The 26,566-nt window shown below is 36.4% G+C and overlaps 1 protein-coding gene across 2 annotated transcripts in view; it reads left to right on the top strand.

Annotated features, from left to right (window-relative positions):
• The window catches only part of LOC145125073 (protein MOR1-like), a 32,543-nt gene extending 6,761 nt beyond the window's left edge, over nt 1–25,782 (top strand). The window contains exons 15-46 of one of the 2 annotated variants that reach the window (XM_079060566.1): nt 7–78; nt 182–286; nt 4,807–4,912; nt 4,990–5,102; nt 5,181–5,268; nt 5,358–5,458; nt 6,237–6,450; nt 6,527–6,606; nt 8,008–8,160; nt 8,256–8,331; nt 8,412–8,536; nt 9,870–9,980; nt 10,052–10,201; nt 19,551–19,625; nt 19,701–19,782; nt 20,341–20,450; nt 20,531–20,599; nt 20,679–20,753; nt 20,826–20,921; nt 21,010–21,111; nt 21,324–21,425; nt 21,516–21,698; nt 22,254–22,319; nt 22,392–22,514; nt 22,576–22,653; nt 23,005–23,163; nt 23,558–23,698; nt 24,073–24,170; nt 24,370–24,526; nt 24,605–24,693; nt 25,425–25,494; nt 25,574–25,782. In XM_079060566.1, the coding sequence (XP_078916692.1) occupies nt 7–78; nt 182–286; nt 4,807–4,912; nt 4,990–5,102; nt 5,181–5,268; nt 5,358–5,458; nt 6,237–6,450; nt 6,527–6,606; nt 8,008–8,160; nt 8,256–8,331; nt 8,412–8,536; nt 9,870–9,980; nt 10,052–10,201; nt 19,551–19,625; nt 19,701–19,782; nt 20,341–20,450; nt 20,531–20,599; nt 20,679–20,753; nt 20,826–20,921; nt 21,010–21,111; nt 21,324–21,425; nt 21,516–21,698; nt 22,254–22,319; nt 22,392–22,514; nt 22,576–22,653; nt 23,005–23,163; nt 23,558–23,698; nt 24,073–24,170; nt 24,370–24,526; nt 24,605–24,646 (3,252 nt within the window). In that variant the 3' untranslated portion in view covers nt 24,647–24,693; nt 25,425–25,494; nt 25,574–25,782. Of the gene's footprint in view, nt 1–6; nt 79–181; nt 287–4,806; nt 4,913–4,989; nt 5,103–5,180; nt 5,269–5,357; nt 5,459–6,236; nt 6,451–6,526; nt 6,607–8,007; nt 8,161–8,255; nt 8,332–8,411; nt 8,537–9,869; nt 9,981–10,051; nt 10,202–19,550; nt 19,626–19,700; nt 19,783–20,340; nt 20,451–20,530; nt 20,600–20,678; nt 20,754–20,825; nt 20,922–21,009; nt 21,112–21,323; nt 21,426–21,515; nt 21,699–22,253; nt 22,320–22,391; nt 22,515–22,575; nt 22,654–23,004; nt 23,164–23,557; nt 23,699–24,072; nt 24,171–24,369; nt 24,527–24,599; nt 24,694–25,424; nt 25,495–25,573 lie in introns of both variants that reach the window. The other variant, XM_079060564.1, reaches the window with a different exon arrangement.
• Nucleotides 25,783–26,566: the final 784 nt, after the last annotated feature.

The raw sequence follows: 26,566 nt of genomic DNA, 5'->3' as shown, positions 1-26,566 counted from the left end.
TTGCAGGCTTCTGATGGAACTGTTGTTAAAAAGTCAGCTGCAAGCATGCTTAGTGGGAAAAATCCTGCTCCTGCTGCTGTGAGTTTCACCTATAATCCATCATACTTATTATTTATTTTTATTTTTTTATTGTTTGTAAATCTTTACTTCCCAATTTATAATTTTTTCTACCACTTTCAAGCCTGCTGGTAAGAAGGTGGCTTCGGGAAAAACAGGTGCTAGCAAGAAAGCAGATGGACCAAGTCAAAGTCAAACCAAAACATCTGGTCAACCTGAAGATGTTGAGGTGAGTTGGTTACTTTCACAAACACACACACACACACAAGTGTTGAGTGTGAATCCACGTCAAAGTGGTCCACAGAAAAGTTAGTCAAAAAAGAAAAAGGAATGGTCACCCGGTTCTTAAGGACCATGTTTTGTGGCTTTCCTTTTCTCCATTCAATCCTATATAAGATTGTATTGTATCTGTAGTTTCATAACACACAAAAAGAAGAAGAAATAAAAACTCCTAGTTACCCTCGTGTGGACGTAGGTCAGAAATAGACTGAACCACCTTAAATCCTTGTGTTCTTGTTTTTCTATAATTCGTGAGCTGAGAGTGAGAGTTTCGTGTTCGTGTCTCGATCCTAACAAGTGGTATCAGAGCGTTGGTTTAGCTCCAGAAGGTGATTTTCAATTTTTTGGTCGAAATTTGTTTTCGTAAAAAACGATTTTGGTGTATACCGTTGGAAAGGTCTCGTTCCGAAGATTCCGAAAATATTTTTTTCTGAATTTTTCGACCACCGGAAGACGTCCAAATCGCCGGTCAAAGGTTCGCCGGAATAGTGACCGAAAACCAGTTGCCCGGAGAAGACGACACTGTAGCGCCGGAGCCTTGATTGTAAATATATATATATATATATTTGATTTGGTTCGTGGGTTCTTTACTATATATATATATATATATATATATATATATATATATATATATATATATATATATATATATATATATATATTTGATTTGGTTCGTGGGTTCTTTTCAAGCCTTCTGGCTTAGGCTATTTATAGCCAAAAGAGAACATATGAAAAGGAAAGAAAAAAGCCGTCCATAATTGTAGGCGAAGAAGAAGTTAGGCTCCCCACATGTAACTCACCGTCCATTCTCATTTTCAATTTCACACTTATATTACTATTCATAGTCAAACTATGAATAGTAAATGATAAGTTACAGAAATAACCCCTGAACTATTTGTCACTTGCTAATTTTGGAGGCAACTTTTCCACAGGCATGTCAGTTACCGCTCACATAAACGAGTTTAACTCGATTATCTCTCGTTTAGCCTCAGTTGCAATAAAGTTTGAAGATGAAGTACAAGCGCTCCTCCTTTTATCATCTTTGCCCGATAGTTGGTCAGGCACCATCACAGCTGTTAGTAGTGCATCCGGCACTATTAAACTCACTTTCGAGAGTATTCGTGACTTGATTGTAAATGAAGATATCAGACGGAGAAGCAATGGTGAGACTTCTAGTTCTAGTTCTTTATTGCATACAGAAAGTAGAGGAAGAAGAAACGAAAGAGGACGTAGTCGAGGCAGATCAAAGTCTAGAAAAAGGGGGCAGTCCAAGAACCGAAAAGATATTGAATGTTGGAATTGCAAAGAAAAATGTCACTTTAGAAACCAATGTCCAAAACCACAAGCTGAAAAGAAAGAAGTACACAATGTATCCTCTGAAGAATCGGGAGATTTTCTCATATGTTGTGTTGAGAATTCAATGGAATCCTGGATTATGGATTCGGGTGCCTCTTTCCATGCTGTCTCATGCCCAGATATGGTCAAGAACCTACAAACAGGTGACTTTGGCAAAGTTAGTTTGGCCGATGATCAAGTGCTTGATATTACGGGTATAGGAGACGTAGATTTGAGGACCTCCATGGGAACCACCTGGACATTGAAAGATGTTAGGGTTATCCCAAACTTGAGGAGAAAGTTGATTTCAGTTGGTAAATTGGATGATGAAGAGTTTCATGTTCACTTTGGGGGTGGACAATGAAAAGTGATCAAAGGTAACTTGGTGCCAAGCAAGGAATAAAGATGATCAAGACGGTCCCAGGAACCCCTCAACAGAATGGTATTGCTGAAAGAATGAATAGAACTCTAAATGAAAGGGCTAGAAGCATGAGGTTGAATGCCGGTTTACCCAAGACGTTCTGGGCCGATGCAGTTAACACTGCTGCCTACTTGATCAACCGTTCACCGTGTGTTCCCTTGGATTTTAAATTACCAGAAGAAATGTGGCAAGGGAAGGAAGTAAGTCTCAAACACCTGAAAGTCTTTGGTTGTACTGCTTACAGTTTGTTAAAAGATGGTGACAGGGATAAACTTGATTCAAAGACCAAGAAGTGCACATTCATTGGTTATGGGTCAGATGAAATGGGTTACAGGCTTTGGGATAGTGAAAGCAGAAAGATAATCCGAAACAAGAATGTCACCTTTAACGAAGCCGAGTTATACAAAGACAGAAACAACAAAAGTCCAGAAGATCAGAAGGAGTATGTTGAGTTTGAAGGTGTTGAAAAGAAGAAAGAAGCTCCAGTCGAAATCCCTGAATCTGGGGATGATTCAACTAACAGTGGGAGCTCAGTGGATAATTCCAATAATGATTCTGAAGATGAAGAAACCAGTCCTCCAACTCCAGTGTCCCCAGTCACACCTCAAGTTCAACTAAGAAGATCTTCCAGAGTCACCAGACCACCAAACAAATACTCACCATCTGTCAACTACATTCTTTTGACAGAAAACGGTGAACCCCAGTGTTACTCTGAAGCTATAGGGTTGAAAGATTCATTGCAGTGGGAGCTAGCAATGAAAGATGAAATGAAGTCGCTTGAGAAGAACAAGACCTGACACTTAACAAAGCTTCCAGTTGGGAAGAAGGCTCTTCAGAATAAATGGGTTTTCAGGGTCAAAGATGAACATGATGGTACCAAACGGTACAAAGCAAGATTAGTAGTCAAGGGCTTTCAACAGAAAGAGGGAATCGATTTCAATGAAATATTCTCTCCAGTAGTGAAGATGACCACTATCAGACTTGTTCTCAGTATTGTAGCAGCAGAAGGTTTGCATCTAGAGCAGCTAGATGTCAAGACAGCTTTTCTACACGGTGACCTAGATGAAGACATTTACATGACACAACCAGAGGGTTTTCAGGTTAAAGGCAAAGGAAACTTGGTGTGTAAATTGAAGAAGAGTTTGTATGGTTTGAAACAAGCACCCAGACAATGGTATTTGAAGTTTGATAACTTCATGAGAAGAGTTGGTTACAAGAGATGTGACAATGATCATTGTTGTTACATCAAGAAGTTTAAGGGTTCTTATATCATTCTACTACTCTATGTAGACGATATGTTGATTGCAGGTTCAGACATGTCAGAGATCAACAAGTTGAAGAAACAGATTTCTGAAGAATTCGAGATGAAAGACTTGGGAGCTGCAAACCAAATACTCGGGATGAGTATTTCCAGAAACAAAGAAGATGGCTCTTTGACACTCTCTCAAGAGAAGTACATTGAGAAAGTGTTAGAGAAATTCAGCCTTAAAGAAGCCAAGATCAGAAGCACACCCTTGGGAAGTCACTTTAAGCTTTCTAAAAATCAATCACCCAAATCAGATGAAGACAAAGCAGAAATGGCTAAAGTTCCATATGCATCTGCAGTTGGTAGCCTCATGTATGCAATGGTATGCACGAGACCAGATATTGCTCATGCAGTGGGAGTTGTTAGTCGGTTTATGTCCAATCCGAGGAGAGAACATTGGGAAGCAGTTAAATGGCTGCTAAGATATTTGAAGGGGACTTCAAAAGTGGCATTACATTTTAAGGGGAAAGATGTTATTCTGAAGGGTTTTGCGGATGCAGACCTTGGTGGTTGCAAAGAATCATACAAAAGCACTACCGGGTATGTCTTTACAGTGGGAGGCACTGCGGTAAGTTGGATGTCCAAATTATAGAAAAGTGTTGCCCTTTCAACCACAGAAGCAGAGTATATGGCAGTTGCTGAAGCAAGCAAAGAACTTATATGGTTGAAGAATTTTCTCATCGAACTTGGCAAAGAACAAGATAATTTTGAACTATTCTGTGACAATCAAAGTGCAATTCATCTTGCAAAGAATCCCGTCTTCCATTCGAAGACAAAGCACATACAGCTGAGATATCACTTCATCAGAGAAAGAATTAATGATGGCACTCTGAAGTTGAATAAGATCAAAGGAACTGAAAATCCAGCTGATATGTTGACTAAGGTTGTCACCTTAGAGAAGTTGAAGCTTTGCATAGCTTCAACTGGCCTTCAGGATAATTGAAGAGAAGGCCGGGTAACTAGGATGGAGTCAAGATCAAAAGTGTTTTACAGAAATACAGATGCACAGTTGAAGCACATGTGAAGATTGTTCCGTGGCTTCAAGTGGGAGATTGTTGAGTGTGAATCCACGTCAAAGTGGTCCACAGAAAAGTTAGTCAAAAAAGAAAAAAGAATGGTCACCCGGTTCTTAAGGACCATGTTTTGTGGCTTTCATTTTCTCCATTCAATCCTATATAAGATTGTATTGTATCTGTAGTTTCATAACACACAAAAAGAAGAAGAAATAAAAACTCCTAGTTACCCTCGTGTGGACGTAGGTCAGAAATAGACTGAACCACCTTAAATCCTTGTGTTCTTGTTTTTCTATAATTCGTGAGCTGAGAGTGAGAGTTTCGTGTTCGTGTCTCGATCCTAACAACAAGGTCTTTGACTTAATCAAATACCATGTTGGGCTTGTTAATTGCAGCCAGGTGAAATGAGTCTTGAAGAGATTGAAACAAGATTAGAATCTCTGATTCAAGCACAAACTATTGCTGATTTGAAAAGCAATGCATGGCAAAAACGATCTGAAGGTTTCTTGTTTCACTCATTTTCATAAATTAAATATGAAAAAATGTAACATTCTGATTTATGATGTTCTTTTTTGCAGCACTTAATTCATTCAAACAAGAAGTTGAAGCACTCCAGCAACTTGACAAGTCAGTTGATATTTTAATCCGTCTACTCTGTGTTGTTCCTGGTTGGAGTGATAAACACATAAAGGTACTTGAAGTTTGATGAAAAAACATGATTATTATATTATGGAGTTTATGATATGTTGTTTTGGATTGGAAATTGCAGGTCCAGCAACTGGTGATTGAAGTTGTCAACCATATAGCTTCTACTGCACCAAAGTTCTCAAAAAAATGTGTTGTACTTTGCATAGGAGGTAAAAAGATCACTTGTGTGAACTTTTACTGATAACTGTTATTTGCAAATATATACAAATCATGCTATAGCTTTGCCACATGTCTACAGGGCTTTATGAAAAATTGGCTGATATTAAGACACGTACTCAAGCTATGAAATGTCTAACAACTTTCTCTGAGGCGGTGGGCCCAGGTTTTATTTTTGAAAGGGTAAGTGTATCGAATTGTGCTAATTTATGCATAGGAGTTTTTTTTTTTTTTGGACTTAATGAGCTTAAGGGTTTAAGCGCTTAATCTAGACAGCTATATGTGGCTGTTTCTTTTTGAATTTTGTGGACAAAATGACTTAATGTGCGGCTTAATTTATTAAGACACTAACCTTTACCTATTTGCCTTTATTGAGTTATTCTTGTTTCCGCCTCACAACTGTTATTAATTTTACCAACTTGATGAGAAAATGTTAAACATCATAATTGTTACTAACCTACTAATTTATATAATACAATTTGATTAATGTTTAATAAGAATAATACAATTGACATAATTGAAAAACATAAACTATTTATCCAATGATAGATCAATTTATGTTTCGTTTAAAATAGAACGAATTAAAATAGTTCTTAATTATTTATGTTCGGCTTAAAAAATTCTATAATATTATGATTTTCTTTATCATGTTCAATTGAAGTTACTAATCATATTATGATTTGTATCATAATTTATAGAAACTAAACTTTGATTTGTAACAATTTTTAGATACACAATCATTTGTTTTTTACCATCAGTTATACATAGAAGGGTAAAATAGTCTTACTAGATTCAGACAGTTCATTCAGTCCAAAAAAGGAACAATCTTTATGTGTACAACACTATAAATACAGACATCATTACCCATTCTACCACTTAAGCCATATATGACTTAATAAAAAAAAAAGAACGAGCCCTTTAGTTTAACTAACAATGAAGTTATATTCCATATTCTTTGTAGATGTTCAAGATAATGAAAGAGCAGAAGAACCCTAAGATTAGTGAGGGCCTGTTGTTGTGGATGGTTTCTGCAGTTGAAGACTTTGGTGTCGCACATCTTAAATTGAAGGATGTAATTGATTTTTGCAAAAATATTGGCTTACAATCAAGTGCATCTGCTACTAGAAATGCTACCATTAAACTTATTGGTGCATTACACAAATTTGTTGGTCCTGGTATGTGTTCTTACTTAGTTTTCTGTTATATTTTTTTATTACACAATTACAGTCACTGATGCATACTTGTCTGCAGATATTAAAGCGTTCTTTTCAGATGTCAAGCCATCCCTTCTTACTGCAGTTGAGGCAGAGTGTCAAAAAAATCCTTTTGAGGTTTGTCCGTGTTTTTTTTATTGTTTTTGGCTATTTGGGTTCTTAGGCTATGTTTGGCACGCCACAACTAGTTTATAAGCTAGCTTATTTTTCGATTTTCTTTAGGTTGTCATGCTTGGCAAACAAAAATGTAACTTATATCCTAGCTTTTTAAAAAGCTACACAAAATGGCGTTTCAACGAGCTTATTGAGCTTTTTCAAAATTCTCCCAAATATATCATTTATTAATTATAAAAAAACTCTATCTTATGTATGCTCTTTTATGTCATTTTACATATTTTAGCTAGCTTATCAGCTAGTTTTAGCAAATGTTTTTTTATCAGCAGCCAACTTTTTGTCTATCAGCTAGTCTGCCAAACATAGCTTTAATGACTTAAATAGGTAACAAACTATCTGAGATTTTCTCATTCGACCATCTAAGTTCTAATTGTGTTCAATTATAGATCACTAAGCATAAAAAGAAAATCAATATTTGCAACCTAAATATTGTCTGTTAGTGTATCCCACGTTGGCGTCCTATAGTTGTCTATATACTTTGGGAGTCTCCACTCTCTTTTATGCCAACATAACATTTTTTTAATGACATAATTACAACAAAATATTTGAGAAGTGCACATTTAGTCATCAAATTTTTAATTGGTTCTAATAAAGCCCTAAACATCAAGTTTTGTTACAATGTTGGCAATCCGACCTCATGTAACCGGTATGCATGCCAGCTTGGCTTGTACGTGGCAAATTAGTTTTTAACTATATTTTCTATTTCATCTTAGTTTGTTTGGAAAGTTATCCAAGAAAATAAATCAAACCCCAGTAAATAAACGTATTGTGTCCATTCAACAAAAAATAAACACCTCGTTTTTTTTTTTTTTATCTTTGGGTTTGATTTTTCTTATATAATTTCTTCCAAACAAACAAAGATGAAATTGTTGAATACACTCCATTCAGGTAAAAATCATTTCCAGAAATAAGTCCAACTTAAATTGTGTTAAGTTACTATAAAATAATAGATAGATAAAATATAAAATAGAAATAGAAACTAGTTTGCCACGTAGGAGCCACACTGGATGCCACATTGGCATGGATACCGGTTACAAACTTCTATATAAGGTCCGGTTGCCAACATTGTAACAAAGTTTGATGTTTAAGTGTCTATTAGACCCAATTAGAACTTTAATGAATTCATGAACAAATTTCAAATAGTATGTTGCCATTCTATGTCATTAAAAGTTATGCCACGTAGGCATAAAACCTGTTATACCTGCTACAACATGTTATGTCAACATTGAATTTTTATTTAATGTCTAGTGATCTGTTTTTAATACAATTTGAACTTAGGTAGTCAATAAAAAAATCTCAGATAGTTTGTGGTTATCTTTAACATTCAAGTGCTTTTTCTTGCAGGGTGCAGGCACAAAACCAAAGAAGACTGTCAAGGCATCAGATGCTGCATCATCATCAATGTCTGGTGGTGGCTTGGATGGCTTGCCACGTGAGGACATTAGTTCAAAAATACCACCAGCCCTTCTTAAAGAATTTGAGAGTTCGAATTGGAAAGTGAGAATTTTAATTTTATTGTTTTACTAATTAGTGAAGCATGAAAAATCCATACTTGAATTATTCTAAGATTATTGGTTATTAACTGAGTGCAGGTTCGTTTGCAATCTATTGAAGCAGTAAATAAAATCGTGGAAGAAGCCAACAAGCGTATTCAGCCTAATGGAACTGGTAATTAATATAGTAATAATTTGCATTTATGGACCTTGTTCCATGTTTTTTCAATGTGTTAAGTTGTCTTTGTTTTTCAGTGGAATTGTTTGGGGCTCTTAGAGGTCGGTTGTATGACAGCAACAAAAATATAACCATGGCTACTTTGACCTGTATAAGTGGTCTTGCATCTGCTATGGGACCCGCAGTTGACAAGTCAAGCAAGGTCCATTCAATATGCCTTCCAATATTCCATATATATATATATATATATATATATATATATATATATATAGAGGTAAGTTCAATTGAGAAAATAAAAAAGGTTGAGAATGGGCGAATCGTTGTCAGCCACTCATTTATTTTTGCCGCAAAAGCCTTTGTTGTACCAGCGGAAATGGATAAGTAATACACATGTGTTTCCAACAAAACATGTTTCCTTAAACTATGTTAATCATTACCTTAATATATACAAAAACATAGTTTTTTTTGTTTTTTTAATTTTTAAGAAGCTATTTATATCGAAAAATGATTTTAAATATACCAAAATTTATGATTTTTTATTCTCTACAAATAGACATCCATATTGATATACTTTTAAGATAAAATAAATTTTTTTTTTTTATATATTTTCAGCTATCGTTATTTATAAGTGAATAAAAATGCATCAGATTTTTGCTACAGTACATTTTGTTATTCATTTATGAATAAAAATATATAATTAATTCTTTTTACAGTTTAAGTATCATTTATACTACTTATTCATATATGAATAACAAATTAACTGTAACAAAAATCTGATAAATGTTTTATTCATATATGAATATAAAATATGACGACAACTAATACACGTTTTATTCATATATAAATATAATATATGATGAAAGATGATGTAAAAAATATATTTTGAGTAAGAAACTTTATTGCGTGTCATATTCATATATAAACTGTACTTAAACTATAAAAAAAGTTACGCATACGTTTTATTCATAAGTGAATAACGAATATACTGTAATAAAAATCTGATAGATTTTTTTATTCACTTATGAATAACGAGAGCTGAAACTCTAAAAAAAAAAAAATTTTATTTTATCTTAAAAGTATATCAATATGGATGTCTATTTATAGAAAATAAAAAATTATGAATTTTGATATATTTAAAATAATTTTTCGATAATAATGGCTTTCTAAAAATAAAAAAAAACGAAAAAAAATATGTTTTTGTGTATATTAAGGTAATGATTAGCATAGTTTAAGGAAACATGTTTGGTTGGAAAACACATGTTTATCTGTTATCCATTTCCGACGGTACGCCTTAGTGTTTTGCGGAAAAATAAATGTGTGGCTGAGAATGATTCCCCCATTCTCAACCTTTTTTTTTTCTCAATTGAACCCTCCTCTATATATATATATATATATATATATATATATATATATATATATATATATATATATATATATATATATATATATATATATATATATATATATATATATATATACTCAATAGTTTACAAATTGCAACTGTAAAAGCAACCGATCTTTAATATGTTTTTCAGGGCATTTTATCAGATGTTTTGAAATGTCTCGGTGACAACAAAAAGCAGATGAGAGAATGTACATTGGCAACTTTGGATTCTTGGGTTGCTGTTACTCACCTCGATAAAATGGTCAGTGTCTTGCATGTTTTATTTTTTCCTTCTTTTATGTTATTACCTTTTGACTCTTGGTTTCTTTTTAGGTACCATATATTGCTACTTGTTTGACTGATGCTAAACTTGGTGTCGAAGGACGGAAGGATCTTTTTGATTGGTTATGTAGACAACTTACAGGATTAGCAGAGTTTCTTGATGCCATTAGTTTGCTGAGACCAGTTGCTATTGCTATGACGGTATTTAATTATTTTTTTAAGAAAGGGTTAGTATCATAAATGGGTTACAAGCTATTTATTTTTTCTTACTAATAATCTGGTATGAATTGTGTATGTATTATATATTCTGAATGATAATTACACGAGTATATATAAGCCTCTAAGTTACACATTCAGCCCTCTAACTATATACTTATAATTAATATCTCCTAGTCTAATATTCCCCCTCAAGCTAAGGGCGGTCTCCGACTCTTAGCTTGGACTTCATAAACAAAAATCTCTCAACGGCTAGAGGCTTTGTAAAAACATCTGGTATCTGATCTTGTGTTGAGATGAATTGAACAGACAATCTCCCTTGAGCGACCTTCTCCCTCGCAAAGTGAAAATCAAGTTCTATGTGTTTCGTTCGGGCATGAAAGACGGGATTTGCAGAGAGGTAAGTGGCACCCAGATTATCGCACCAGAGATTAGGAACTTACTGTAGGCGTAGGAATCCAAAGTTCGCATAATAAGGTTTCTAACCATGTCAGTTCAACAACTGTATCAACTAGGGCTTTGTACTCAGACACAGTGGAGGACCGCGAGACAGCCTTTTGTTTCCGTGCGGGCCAGGAAACTAAATTAGAGCCAAGATAGATAGCGAATCCTCTCGTGGATCGATGGTCATCCGGGCAACCAACCCAATTAGCATCGGAGAAGGCACTTAATGAATTAAAAGCAGCATCAGTGTAGACGTGTAGAACGACATCAAACTGATGTGAGAATCGAAGGCCATGATCAACGGTGTCGTTTATAGCGCAAAATATGTTTCACTGCTTTCCAGTGATTTTCATTTTCAGTACGAGCATGCATAAACTGGCACACTTTATTGACTGCATAAGTAATGTCAGGTCTCGAGAGGGTGATATATTGTAAGGCGCCCACTAGCTGACGATATTGTATCGGATCGTGAAAGGGAGGGCTATCACCTAGGGCTAGGTTTGCCATGGTGGTGATTAGAGACGGAACCGGTTTGGATAGAGAACTTGGCACGTTCTAACAGATCCAGAATATATTTCTGTTGTGAGAGAAGTAGATCGCAACCATGTCGATGAACTTCAATACCTAAGAAATAGGTTAGTGGACCCATGTCTTGAACCTCAAAGGATTTGTTGTGAGACTGTGGACAACGTGATCAATGGCACCAGAATTGTTCCCCGTTATGATGATGTCATCAACACAAACTAACATGTATAAAAGAATACCGTTAGTGCAATAAATAAACAGTGAGAGATCAGTTTTCGATCCACGAAAGCCCAAGGTGAGTAGGGCGGATCAAAGTCGCTGAAACCAAGACCGTGGCGCCTGCTTGAGTCCGTATAGGGACTTGTGAAGAAGACAGACATGATCTGGTTTTTGTGGATCGACAAAACCAAGTGGTTTCTTTAAGTAAACTGTCTCTTTTAAGTCACAGTGAAGACAAGCGTTCTGAATATCCAACTATCGGAAAGATCACTTTCGTGTGACAGCAAGAGATAAAACAACACAGATTGTGGTACATTTAACTACCGGGCTAAATATCTCGGTGTAGTCGATACCAGGTTGTTGATTGAAACCTTTTGCTACGAGACGAGCTTTGTAGCGTGTAATAGCCCCTGTCTGATCACGTTTCACTTTGTACACCCATTTGCAGTCGACTACATTGGACCCAGACATCGGAGGAACCAAGATCCATGTACCATTTCTCAATAGAGCCGAGTATTCCTCAGCCATATCTTGATCCCAATGAGGATGCTTGTTAGCAACGGAAAAGGAGGTAGGTTCAGGAGGAACAGAGGAAGTAGTAGTTGTGTGAAATGATTCATGTGAGAAAGGTTTGGTTTGTTTGGGTTGTTGTCGTAAATGAGCAGGGCGAGGTCGGTGGGTGGTGGATGTTGGTGGGTCGGACGCCGGCGGTTGTGGGGACGGCGGGGTGGTAGCGGAAGTGGCTCGTTGGAATGACTCAAAGGCGGAAGAGTAGGGTTGGTTAGTAGTTTTTGAAGAGGAATGTTGACAATGATACGTATGAATGGGGGGTTCGGGTTCAGATGGAATATCCGAGGAGGGAGATGTGGTATGTTGTGGCAGATCATTATAGTGTTTTGGAGTTACAGAGGAAGGTGGGATTTGGGAAGGTTCAGGGTAAGAGGATACATATAGGTTGATGGAAACGGGAGTTGGAGGAGGAGGAGGAGTAGAGTGGAACGGAAAAACATATTCATTGAAGCGAACATATCGAGCTATGTAGATGCGATCAGAGGAAGGATCAAGACACCGATAGCCGTGGTGGGAGGTGCTATAACCTAAAAAGACACAAGGAGTAGATAAGAAGTCCATTTTGTGAGAACTGTAAGGAAGATGGGGATAAAACTGGCATCCAAAAACACGAAGGAAGGAGAAGTCAGGTTTGCGTTTAAAGAGAAGTTCAAAAGGGGAGATACCGGTTGTGGTTCGGGAAGGCATTCGATTTATGAGGTAGACAACGGTTTCAAAGGTGAGATTCCAAAAACGTTTAGGGACATTGGATTGGGCTAGTAAGGTGAGACTAGTTTCGATAACGTGACGGTGGCGTCTCTCAACTGTTCCGTTTTGTTCACTTGTGTGAGGACATGAGAGAGGTTGAATGATGCCAAGAGAGGAGAAGAAAGTGGAGAGATTGTGAAACTCGCCTCCCCAGTTAGTTTGAACATGTCTTCTCCGTAGTATGGCTCAGTAGTATTGAATCCATTAAGATCTGGTGCAACGTGACTGTTGGAACCTGTGTCTTGGAATCATGATGTGGAAGCTTAGACTGATAATCTACATAATTGGCAGATGGTTGCTTCATCCGAATAGTGGAATGGTCTCGGTTGGGGCATTGAGAGGGAACATGTCCAATGGCGCACCTATTGCAGGTCTCATACACCATGTTTTGATTTGAGGCCCTGCAATTTCCACCAACTTGAGATCGATATCGATTACTGTTATAGTTGCCTTCGCGTCCTCCACGACCCCGATTGTTGTGGTTACCACGACTGCGATTTGAATTGTTGTTAGTTGTTCGGTTGGAATACACAGCCTGTGGTGTGTTTGGTTGAATGTTGAGCCTAATTGAGCCATCAATTGTTGAAGAGACTGCAACGTGTCCGGAGAAATCGAAGACAAACGGTTCGATGTGGTAGCTGTAAAGGCCTGAACAAGTGGTGGAGATGGAGTATTCTTTCGGAGTAAGTAATCATGATCAGCCAGCAGTCCATACAGATCTGAAAAGGCGATAGGGTTCTCCATGCCAAGTAAGGTGGACTTGAGGCCAGAGTATTCTTCTCGCAACCCTGAAATCACGAGCATCACCAGATCTTGTTCATCTATTGGTTTACCGATGTTTGCTAATGCAACAAAGTACTCCTGCGCTCTAGTATGGTAGGCGGTAGAGGTCTCATCACCTTTCATATCGATTTTAAGAAGTTGTATATTGAGAGTATATTCTCTGGAGGATGTATGTAGGGCATATGCTCGCTCCAGAGAAAGCCAGAGATCACGAGAAGTTGTACCTTGTACATGTTAAAAGGTAGCCTCAGAAATCGTGGACATGAGTAATATTCTGACGTGGGCATCATTCGACAGCTAGATCAAGTAACTAAGGTTAGGAATGGGTGCAACATCTTTTTCTGTTGATGGTATTATGGTAGTGGGTTGAGTATAATTACAAAAGAATCGATGCCTTTCACTGATAAAGGAGGGGATTAAATACCCAATGTATAGAGAGATTACAGGAGGAAATTGGGGAAAATCTAGGCTAAATAAGGAAGTAGTAATCTACATTAATTACACAGTAAATATAAGATCGGAAATATACAGAAGGTGTATATTTTGGTTAATACTCCCCCGCAGTCGAATGGTTGGCTGGCCGAATAGAGAGACTGGAACGAAAGCGGGTGAATAGCTGACGGGGTAATCCCTTGGTAAATATATTTGCGTATTGGTAATCAGCAGGGACATGAAGAACGCGAAGGGAACCCATGCGAACTTTTTCGCGAATGAAATGGATGTCGATCTCAATATGCTTCGTGCGTTGGTGCTGAACCGGGTTTTGAGTAAGATATACAGCTGAAATGTTGTCACAATAAATAATCGTTGCCTGGCGAAGCGGAAGATGGAGCTCGAGGAGTAAGTTGCGTAGCCATGTAGTTTCAGCTGCGGCGTTGGCAACGCCTTTGTACTTGGCTTCGGCACTGGACCGGGAGATAGTTGGTTGTCGTTTGGACGACCATGAAACGAGATCACCGAGAAATACACAGTAGCCGGATGTGGACCGTCGAGAGTCGGGACATCCCCCCCAATCTGCGTCGGAGTATGCAGTGAGTTTTGTAGATTTGGAGGGAGAAATATGGAGTCCATGATGACGGGTGCCTTGGAGGTATCGTAGAATACGTTTCAGAAAGTTAAAATGTGGATCGCGAGGGGCATGCATAAAGAGGCATACTTGTTGGACAACATACGCAATGTCGGGGCGAGTGAAGGTTAAGTACTGTAATGCTCCAGCGAGGCTGCGATATAGAGTCGTGTCTTGCATTAGGTCGCCGGCAGTTGTGCTGAGTTTAGAGTTAGTGTCGACAAGAATGGCACAAGGTTTACATTGTTGCATGTTCGCCCGGTGAAGAATATCATCCACATATTGTTCTTGGGTAAGAAATAATCCTCCATTTTGATGTTTCACTTGGATGTCGAGGAAGTGATGAAGTGGCCCAAGGTCCGACATAGCAAACTCTTTGGATAATAGAGTGATGAAGTGTCGAAGAGTTGCGTCGTCAGAAGCGGTCAAGACGATGCCATCCACATAAAGAAGAAGATATGCCATTTGTGTGCCTCGTTGGAAGACAAAAAGAGAGGTATCACTTTTGGTGCTTTTAAAACCGCATGTGTGAATGAATGTTGCAAAGCGATGATACCAAGCTCTCGGGGCTTGTTTAAGCCCGTATAAAGATTTTCGTAACCGACAAACATGTGTTGGGTGTTGTGGGTCCGTGAAACCAGGGGGTTGGAACATATACACGGTCTCGTTGAGATTCCCATGTAAGAATGCATTCTTTACATCTAGTTGGTGTATAGGCCATGATCGGGAAACGGCAAGACTAAGAACTGTGCGGATTGTGGAAGGTTTTACTACGGGACTGAATGTTTCATCGCAGTCTACTCCGACTTGTTGGCATTTTCCATTAATCACTAAGCGTGCTTTGTATCGTGCAAGAGTCCCGTTTGCATGAAATTTGTGCCGGTATATCCACATACAACGTATGACATGAGCCTCGGGGGGACGAGGTACAAGTTCCCATGTGTTGTTATCTATTAGAGCTCTATGTTCATCGGTCATGGCGGAGTACCAGTTTGGATCAGATAGGGAATGTTTATGGGATTTGGGAAGAGGTGAAATGGTGGAGGTGTTGGTGTTGGTGTTGGTGTGAAGGTTGAGTGGTGGGTTTGGTTTGGTGATTCCAGCTTTGGAGCGGGTGGTCATGGGATGACAGGATGTAGGTGGGGGTGGCGGAGGTGGAGGGGTTGGTTGGGTTCGCCGGGAGTAAGTAAATGGGTAGTATGAGGGTGGGGAAAGGGTAGGTTGGGATGAAGTGGTGTCGGGGGTTTGGTTGGAAAAGGGAGAGGAAAAAGTGGTTTCGGTGGGAGCGGAGATTGATGTGGTTGGTGGGTGGAAGAGGAGAGGAGAGGGTTCTGTTTCAAGGAAAGAGTAATTGTGTGGTGGGTTTAGTGTGTGAGATGCATAAGGAAAAGAAGTTTCATCAAAGGTTACATGTCGGGAGAGAATGACTTTACCCATGGACATGTCAAGGCATCTATATCCTCGGTATTGGGCTGGGTAACTTAGAAAAAGACAAGGTGTAGACCGAGGTGCTAGTTTGTGTTTGCGGGTGCGGTTAGGTTGGGAAAGCAGGCACAACCAAAGGTTCGTAGGTGGTCGTAAGTTGGATGTTTGAGGTAGAGGACGGAGGTAGGAGTTCGGTTGTCAAGTAATGGAGTAGGAAGTATGTTGTGCAAGTAGGTAGCAGTATGAAGGGCCTCGACCCAAAAGGAAGGTGGTAAAGAAGCATGGGTAAGTAAGGACAACATGATTTCGTTTATGCGACGGATCATTCGTTCTGCTGTGCCATTTTGTTGAGAGGTGTGTGGGCACGAGAAGCGAATGTGAAGACCGGTGGTGGAAGCAAAATTATGGAAGTGGTGATTGTCGAATTCACCGCCCTTGTCACATTGGAAAGTTTTGAGGGTGATATTGAATTGAGTGTGGATATATTTGCAGAAGGCCTTGATTTTGGGAAAAGTTTCTGATTTGTATTTTAAGGGAAATACCCATGTAAAATGGCTGAAATCGTCAATGATGATGAGGTAGTATTTAAAATTAGTTTTGCTGTGGATGGGTGAGGTCCAAAGGTCAGCGTGAACTAGATCAAATGGTTTGAGAGTGAAAGATGTGGAGTGTTTGAATGGTAGGCGTTTGTGCTTAGCAAGTTGGCAAGAATGACAAACTGATAAACGATCATTTTTATTGCAAGAAATATTTTTATTTTGACTAAGAAATTTATTACATGATGACCCGGATGACCGAGTCTAAAATGCCAAAGAGGCGAACTAGAAGAAACATAAAAGGATGAAGCTGGAGCGTTGACTTGTTTGGTGAAGGGGTAGAGATCGCCGGAACTTTCGTGTCTAGAGAGGTGCTTCTTGGTCTTGTAATCCTTTATAGAAAAACCAAAGGAGTCAAATTCAACAGAAAATGAATTATAACGACAAAATTTACGAACAGATATAAGATCTTTAACGGTATGAGGTGTGTGGAGTATATCTTTCAGATGAATAGGTTTGGATGGATGGGGTAATGTTGTATGACCTGATCCAATAACTGGTACTTGATTTCCATTTGCCACAAACACAGATTTAATAGAAGACAAACTATGGACCGAGATTTTACCTTCGTTGGCTGTGAGATGAGATGTAGATCCGGTGTCCATGTACCAATCATTTTCTTGGTCCAGAGTCATAGCTGAAAAGGCAGCCCCGAGTTCCGAAGGTTCAAGTGGGTTTACTTCTGTAAGATTGGCTTCAGCTGGTGGTTGTCGTGGTTGCTGCTGGGCAGAAGAGGTAGGCCAGGGAGAAGCCCATCCAGCTTGAGTGGGATATGGACAAGGTGGTGGTGAAGCCCAATATGGGTGGGCCCAGAATGGTGGTGGGTATCCGGCCCAGGTAGGGCGTGTTTGATTGGACATAGGGCTTCTGCGATTATTTGACTGGGTTTGTGTTGGCCGACCAGAAGACGTATAACCAGGTCGAGAAGGAGATGCAGATACAGGTGCTCGACGATTTGTGTTGCGCTGCTGGTTAGGGCGGCCTCTGTTTCCAGATTCGCCACGTCGGAAATTAGAGTTTGCTGGTGGGTTGTGTTCAACAGCAGCAACGATCTCTGTGGATGAGTGCGAGTCTCGAGCACGTTGTCGCTGGGTTTCAAGTTGAAGCATGGAGCACGCGGTATCCCATGGAGGTAGGGTCTGATTGATGTAGGCGCCGACTGTGTCAAATTCAGATGGCAACCCGCAGATAAGTTAAAGAACCAAACGTTTCTCGTTGACAGGGCAATCGACGTCATTCAGTTGACTTGCCAGATCTTTGAGACGTTGGCAATAAGCTTCAAGGGACGACATTGCTCGAAGGGTAAGGTTTGTGAACTCATGTTCAAGAGCAGCAGCACGAGATCCTTTGTTGTTGAGGAAGATATTCTGAATTTTGAACCAGGCTTCATATGCTGTAGAGTCCGGTTCAAGTACTCGCGCAAGGAGATCATCTGAAATCGTTCCATAAATCCATTGGAGGACGATGGCATCAATCTCTGACCAGTTTTCATAGGTCGGGTCAGTCTTGGATGGAGGGTCGGAACCATCGATATGGGCAAGGACTCTGTAACCTCTAGCATGAAGTTTGAACAAGCGAACCCATGAGAGTATGATACCTTGGTACCATCAAGGGTGTGGATCTTGTTCTGTATGTTCGTGACCGTGTAGACGGGATGGAGGGCTTTAACAGGAGTTGGGTCTTGTTTGTCTGACATCGTGAATAGAGAGGATGATCAGAAACAAAGTAAAGATGTCCAGCTGTAGCTGAGACGGCAGGGAGAGATTTTGGGGTAAGGAGCACTTGGCTCTGATACCATATAATTACAAAAGAATCGATGCCTTTGACTGATAAAGGAGGGGATTAAATACCCAATGTACAGAGAGATTACCGGAGGAAATTGGGGAAAATCTAGGCTAAATAAGGAAGTAGTAATCTACATTAATTACACAGTAAATATAAGATCGGAAATATACAGAAGGTGTATATTTTGGTTAATATTGAGGAATTGTGCCATCGATATAGCCGAATAAGCTATTGATGAGGAAAAAGGTTGAATCATGGCTTTCCGGTGCCCATAGTTTGTAGGAGATAGAGTAAAGCCAAATTTGTGAGAGGTGTGTGTTGTTTTATCTTTAGAAAAAAAAGTTGAGTCATTGTAGAGGTAGCAGAAGGTGACGCTGATCACGAGGTTGAAGAGGGCTTGAACAGTAGTCGCGTGAACAGTGATTCTGATAGTAGAGGGCGGCGGCAGATTTTAGGGTTTTGTGAGGTATTCGGCTGGCTCTGATACCATAATAATCTGGTATGAATTGTGTATGTATTGTATATTTTGAATGATAATTACACGACTATATATAAGCCTCTAAGTTACACATTTAGCCCTCTAACTATATACTTATAATTAATATCGCCTAGTCTAATACTTACAAACCAATGTTGTTTTGAGTGTAAGTTATATTTTTGGTCCCTATGTATTACTCATGTTTAATATATGATCCCAAAGAAATTTCTCTTGTGAGCTTATTGAGGTTTTTGTAATGATTTTGGTCACTGCTCAAAGTACAATGTATATATTTTTTGGGACCAAAATTGCAAAAACTAGCTATACCCAAGGACCAAAAGTAGTTAATTTAAATGGAACAAGGACCAAAAACATTACAAGAACCTCAAATAATGACGAAAATTGCAAAAATCAGTTGTACCTAGGACTAAAAATGTAATTTAATCTTGTTTTTGAAAAGTACTATCCGAAGGTAAGCAACTGAATTTTTTTTAGATAATACCATTAAAATAAGGTTATTTTGTGAGCATAGTTGCTTACCTTGTAAAAGTACCTTTTCAAACCATGGTATTTTTGAACATATCAAATGGTTAGTGACCCATTTATGACATTTAAACCATTTAAAAATATGATATTCATTTGTTAATATGAAATTTTCACTCGAGAGATTATTAAGTAATTTATGTTTGTCATCAGGATAAGTCAGTGGATGTTCGTAAAGCAGCAGAAACATTCTTTGGAGAACTAGTGAGAGTCTATGGGGCAGAAATGGTATGTAATCTTCATGTTTTAATCTTTTTTGTTAATTATTTTATTTTTCAATAACCAATTTTTTATCCACTTTAGGTCATGAAAAATGTACAAGATATCCAAGGACCTGCTTTGACAATTGTTCTTGAACGGTTGAAGTCATATGGTCCAATTCCAGGTATGACTTTATATATGGTTTAAATGCAATGAATAGCAACATACTTCCATTGATTTGTTAATTATGGCATCCTACTTCCATTTGGCCTTTGTTTGAATGGATCTGTTCGATCCCGAGTTGGATCAGTTTTCACAATTTGGTTCATTTTTTACCAAATATATAGTTCAAAAGTCGAGACATTCCAAAAAGTATATAACTAGTTGAACATTAACAAGCTTGATTTGTCACAAAGTATTCAATCAATACAAAAATTTCCATCATAACTCTAAAATGAAACAGATTGTAAAAGTATCCATCATATATTTATTGTTGACTCTAATATAATTAAAAAACCAACTCCAACATATTAATAAATGATTAAAGATATATATTAAATATAAAAAGTTCAAACAAATGAATAAGAAATTGTTATTCAGTTTTTCTCGAATATCCATTTCTCATTTTAGTAACCACAACAATCCAAAATAATAATTTGTTATTCATGTTGCATTTAGTCGCCTTTTAGCTGTTACTTTCCTTTTTTGAGGTTGATGAACTTATGTATTTATCTTCATTCAGAAATACATGATGCTACAAAAACAGCAGGCCCAAGTTGGCAAGCAGTGAAAAAAAAGGTTGGAAAGTCTAATGGCCATGGATCAAAACATGGAAGCAAAGTTGTATCTTCGGTATGATACATCTTTTATAACTTGCTCATTTTAATTTATAAAATAGATATCAGATTTATTGTTTCTGCTCTGTATTGAAGAAAGTGGATTCAACAAAGGACTCAAAGCCAGAGCCTCAAGCTTTGCTAAATGTCAAGGACTCTAATAAGGTACTATCCTCTAAGTCCCATAAATATTATTTGTTAATTGGAAAATAAATAAGAATCATAATATTTTATCTACTTGCAGGATAAACGGGAGAGAATTGTGGTTCTTAGGTTTAAATTTGAAGAGTTGCGATTAGAGCAGATTCAAGATCTTGAGGTTGCTATATATAATGACAATGTTTTGGTTGTATTTGAAATCTTATAAAATTAATTAAATGTCTTGAAACAGAATGATCTGATGAAGTACTTGAGGGAGGATTTGCACACACAGCTTTTGAGCACGGACTTCAAAAAACAAGTTGATGGGATTGAGATGCTTCAGAAGGTACGTTTTCTATTTAAATAATATTTGAGAAGTTTAATTTTTTGTTTAATTTCACTCACATTTGTATATGTTTATATTCTATACGCAGGAACTTCCTTCAATAACGAAGGAGATAATTGAAGTTTTAGATATACTATTAAAGTGGTTTGTTTTGCGAATCTGTGAATCCAACACGTCTTGTCTATTTAAGGTTAACTTTCTATCATTCCCTCGTTTTATGTAGAAAACTTTTAAGAATGACACTGGATCCTTTAATTAGTTAATAATAAAAATGCTAAGTCCTCCAACAAATTCAAAAGTTTGCTCACACACCCCTTTGATTATTTTGATGAATAAACCTTTCCATAACAAGAGTTCGTATAAAAAACTTATATATTTTTTTGAAACATGGTTATAATTAAGGTACTGGAATTCCTCCCAGAGCTATTTGACACATTGAGGAATGAGAACTACACCATGAATGAATCTGAAGCCTCCATTCTTCTTCCTTGTTTGATTGAAAAGGTTATTCTGAACTTATATGTGCTTAAAACTTATATTATGGTGGATATTTGATGATATTAATATCAACTCTATTCTTAATTTGTTGTGCAGAGTGGTCATGAAAATGAGAAAGTGCTAGAAAAAATGCGGGAACTAATGAAGCAGATGATATATTGTTATTCTGCTTCTAAAACATTCCCATATATCATGGAAGGTTTGCGTTCTAGAAATAACAGAACAAGAACTGTGTGTGGTGATCTTATTGGATTTTTGCTCGATAATCATTACGTTGAGGTAATGGAATCACAAAGTAATGGAATGGATCTTTACATTCCATTATCATGTTTGGTTGACTTGAAGGAATGAAATAGATCATTCAAAGATAATGTTTTTTATGTACAATTTACAAAACTAAATGAAATAAAATTGATAAATAAAGAAAAGTAATATATACTCTTTATATTTCAAACTAAAAAATATATATCACAATAAAAATTTGTTTACAAGAAAAAGTTAAATACCATGAAATCCTAGAATAAATTTATAATGTAAAAATAAAGAAAAAGTATATATGTATTGAAGTTATAGTTTTTAATGAAAATATTACTTTTATTGAAGATTATAAAAATACAAGAAATATATAACCATTCTATATTCTTCTATTTCATCAAGGATGAAAAAAGAAAAAAAAAACAACCCTCCCCATGGAATGTAAGCCGGAATCACATTCCATTCCGATGTAGCAACCAAACATGATTTTTTCATTTAGCCGTAATGCTTCATTCCATTCCTTTTTTAATTACAGCATACCAAAACCACCTTAATGAACCTTTGATCATTATCCTGCAGATAACTGAACAACTAAAATCCCTCAATACAGCTCTAGATATCGTTACATATTGCTCTCCTGATGAGGTGTGAATTCAACTTCTTTACATTTTTTATAATTTTTCTAAATTTTTTATATTTTAAATTGTTGATTTGCAGGCTGTGGAAGGTATGAAAATTTTGTGCCAAGAATTGGAAACCGCAACCAATGACCCTGAAGGCAGTTTAATGGATGATTTAGCCAAAGATGCTGACAGAATTGTTTGTTGTTTAGCATATAAGGTAAAGTTGATCTCATTTCTTGTTCAAAATGTGTGTTTTTCACATATGTTTTTTTTGCCAGGTGGCAATCACTTTTGACTTCAGCTTGATCGGTGAATCTTCTAGGCCGTGTAAATATGTTCTTAACACACTCATGCAGGTGAAATGGTGTCATTTTCTTTACATTTCTTCTCTAACTCTTTTACATTAAATTTAGAGTAAATTACAGTTTTGGCCCTTGAGTATAGCTGATTTTTGCAATTTTGGTTGTAAAAAGATTTCTTTTGCAGTTTCAGTCCTCATTTGAGGTTCTTGTAACGTTTGTGGTCCTTGTTCCAAGTAAAATAACTATTCTTGGTACCTGAGCATAACTGATCGTGGACCAAAAACGTCAATAAAAACTCAGATAAGGATCAAAATTGCAAAAATCAGCTATAACCCGGTGACCAAAAATATAATTTACTTTAAGTTTATGGGATTGTGTTTTTGTTTTTTTATATATATTTTGCAGATATTTCAAAATAAAAGACTTGCTCATGTGGTCAGCGAGAGAACACTTGAGAATCTGATTACAAAGCTTTTGCTTTGGCTTTTAGATGAAAGGGTTCCAAGGATGGATAATGGTAGTCAACTTCTGAAAGCATTAAATGTTTTAGTGCTCAAGATATTGGTGAATTTTCATATGTGCCCCTACTGAACTCATGTACATATTTGCAAGTGTAAACTACATTTTTGATCCTTGAGTATAGTTGTTTTTTTAGTTTTCGTCCCAAAAGGATTTCTCTCTCAATTTCGGTCGTTATTTGAGATTTTTGTAACATTTTTGATCCCCTTTTCAAGTAAAATGACTGTTTTTTGGACGAAAATTGTAAAAATTCATGGACCAAAGATAGTCATTTTACTTAGATCAGATGGTGACCACAAAACATTACAAGAACCTCAAAAAAGGACCAAATTGCAAGAGAACTTTTTGGGACCAAAATTTTAAATATCGGCTCTACATAGGGACCAAAAATGTAATTTACTCTACTTTCAACTGTGTATTGACTTTTTTGTAAATGCAGGATACTGCAGAGCGGACTTTGTCATTCGTGATACTCATTAGTCTCCTAAAACCACAAGGATATCCCTTAAATGAGTCTTTTGCTACAAGAAGTATCAACTTCTCTGAGTTAGTGGTCAAATGCTTGATCAAACTTACAAAGGTAAAATTTTCTTTTCCTTTAGAGTTAATTACATTTTTGGTCTCTGAGTATGGCTACTTTTTTTTAGTTTTGGTCCTTATTTGAGGTTCTTGTAATGTTTTTGTTCCATGTTCAAAGTGAAATGACTACTTTTGGTCCCTGAGTATTACCTGGTTTTGCAGATTTGATCCCAAAAGTATAGTCATTTTGCTTGTAACAGGGACCAAAAATATTACAAAAATCTCAAATAAGGAACAAAATTTGCATGAAAAAACTTTTTTGGACTAAATTTGATAAAATCAGCTATACTCAGGGACCAAAAAGATAATTTACTCTTTTCCTTACTAGAAACATTGTAAATTATAACTTACCATCTTTTCTTCGCATTGATGAAGGCTCTTGAAAATACCATAGATGAGGTCAACATTGACCGCATTCTCCAAAGCATTCATGTATATTTGGAAGAACTCGGGGTGGAAGAAATCAGAAGAAGGTTTGTATTATCCTAAGGAAATATACAGAAAATAGCAACGTACTTAACTTTTTTTCTTTATCTATATAGACAATCTATTTTATTTCTTACCAGTATTATATATATAATTATTATATACATTTTGTTACCCATGATAGAAATTTACTTAAATTAATAAAATATATTCCTTATTTTTCCTATTCTAACTATTTATTTATAGAGCGGGAACGGAGGAGAGGCCTTTCCGCATGGTGAAAACTCTTTTATATGAGCTTGTAAAGCTTCGTGGGCCCGCAATAAAAGATAATCTTTCTATGGTCCCAATAGATATGGAACCCCAACCTATAATACTTGCCTACATTGATCTTAATCTTCAGGTACTGTTTTTTAAAATAAGTAGTATCATTTTAAATCATCGTATTAATTCTATTTATTATTAAAAATTGTTAGATCAGAATGTTGATGCCAGCTGGTCAAGCACATTCGATGCCCAATAATCCAATGCCTACGGGTACCACACATTCTGCAGAATGCCCAATTGAAGGTCAGTTGCTTTCCTTCTTTTGTCTTGTTTTTAGGGTTGAAGGCATTAAATCGCAACATACTTTGAATTTTTCTTATTACAACATTCTACTTTGAAAAGAATACGCAATTATTATATCTAAATGTAAAACAATTTTATTTGAAAGTAGGATCCACTAATAAGAATGTATTTGACAGCAGATTGTTGTGATATAAGTGGTCCTTGAGTATAGCTGATTTTTTTTATTAGTTTTGGTCCCAAAAAATTCTCTTGCAGTTTTTGTCCTTATTAGAGGTTTGTGTAATGTTTTTTTGGTCCCTGTTCGGCTGTTTCATGTACAATAAGTATGTTAATTATGGGACCATAATAGAAAAAGTTAGCTATAATCAAGGATCAAATATAGTCATTTTACATGGAACATGGACCAAAAAAACATTACAAGAACCTGAAATAAGGACCAAAGTTGCAATAGAAATCCTTTTAGGACCAAAATTGCAAAAAAAACATGGACCAAGAGTCATTTTACTAGGAATAGTTGCAAAAAATGTTCAAGAACGTCAACTAAGGACCAAAATTGCAAGAGAAAACTTTTTGGGACTAAAATGGCAAATTTTGTAGACTAGAGGACCAAAAAAGTAATTTAGTAAATAAGAAATGAAAGTAAAATGCTATAATAAACAATTACAAAACATTTTTTAAGTTTTAGTTTAGTGTTCATCCCCATGACAAGTTGAGGTTTAAATATTTTTCAGGTTGATATATTTTCTTAACTTGAAAATGAAATTATGTGAAGCTTTGTGGACATACATTTATAATCTCGAGGTAAATATCAGCTTCCCATATAACAATATGTAGGTTTCCTTTTTATCTTTTTTTTTTTTTTTTTTTTTAAATTATGCAGGACAAAATAGAAACCTTTTGCTGCTTATTGGACTGAGATCAGGACTCATGTGATAAAACAAAAAAAAAAAGGTTCCTTTTTTATGTTAATTATGAGGGGTGCTCTGGACTTCATGTGATGACAATTTTGACTTGAAAGTTAAATTATGTTTTATTTTCAATGGGCGAAATTAGTGACGGTTGAAAACATAGCTAAAAATCGAACTGGCGAAAGTATACATATAATTGTATATACTACATTAAATTCTTAATATAATTACAACAAATGGACAGAAATATCTATTTTCAAACGATGGTATGTTATCTTTTATCGATTGTTTTGGTAGTATTGGGTTTTCTTTGAAGGATTAGATATCTCTAGTTTGCATCTGAATGCATATTATAACTGTAAAATAATAAAACAAGTAAATAAGTAGTCATGTTTGTCAAAACTTTGAAGATCATTCTAAACAACCAAAATAACAATCATTTTGCTATAATATGTAACTAGGGGTTGTTTTTTTTTCTTTTGTTTAAGTGTTATATATGAATAAAGTGTTGTGTATATATAACGTCAATTTCTCTGTCATACTTATTGTCCAAAATCATGTTTAATGATAAATTTGTTTTCAACAAGGAACCGGTGAATACAAATTCTAACGATGAAAATAGTTCAATATTTCTAGATTCATGTGTGTGAGGGACATTATTTATGGTCAATTAAAAGTTTGTAATTGCTAGAGTTTTTATAGAAATATACACTATACATATTAAACAAATGTTAAATAATCGAAATGTACATAAGTTATGTAATAACAACACTAAAATGTACATGGTTATATATAAGGGTCATGTATGACATTAAACGACTAAGACTTGGCACGGTTAGGTTCTTGACACTTCCTAGTATATAAATTTCGATTTCCATGAATATAATCCATATGTATTAATGAAATGTGTATGTATACATTATATGTATTATAGTGTTGTTTTCTATAAGTTAAATAAATACACA

This window comes from Lactuca virosa, chromosome 7 (genome assembly GCF_052849685.1).
Source record: "Lactuca virosa cultivar CGN04683 chromosome 7, Lactuca_virosa_CGN04683_v6, whole genome shotgun sequence".
Taxonomy (NCBI): Eukaryota; Viridiplantae; Streptophyta; class Magnoliopsida; order Asterales; family Asteraceae; genus Lactuca; species Lactuca virosa.
Note: the sequence above shows the minus strand (reverse complement) of the source record. Positions and strands in the feature narration are given on the sequence as shown.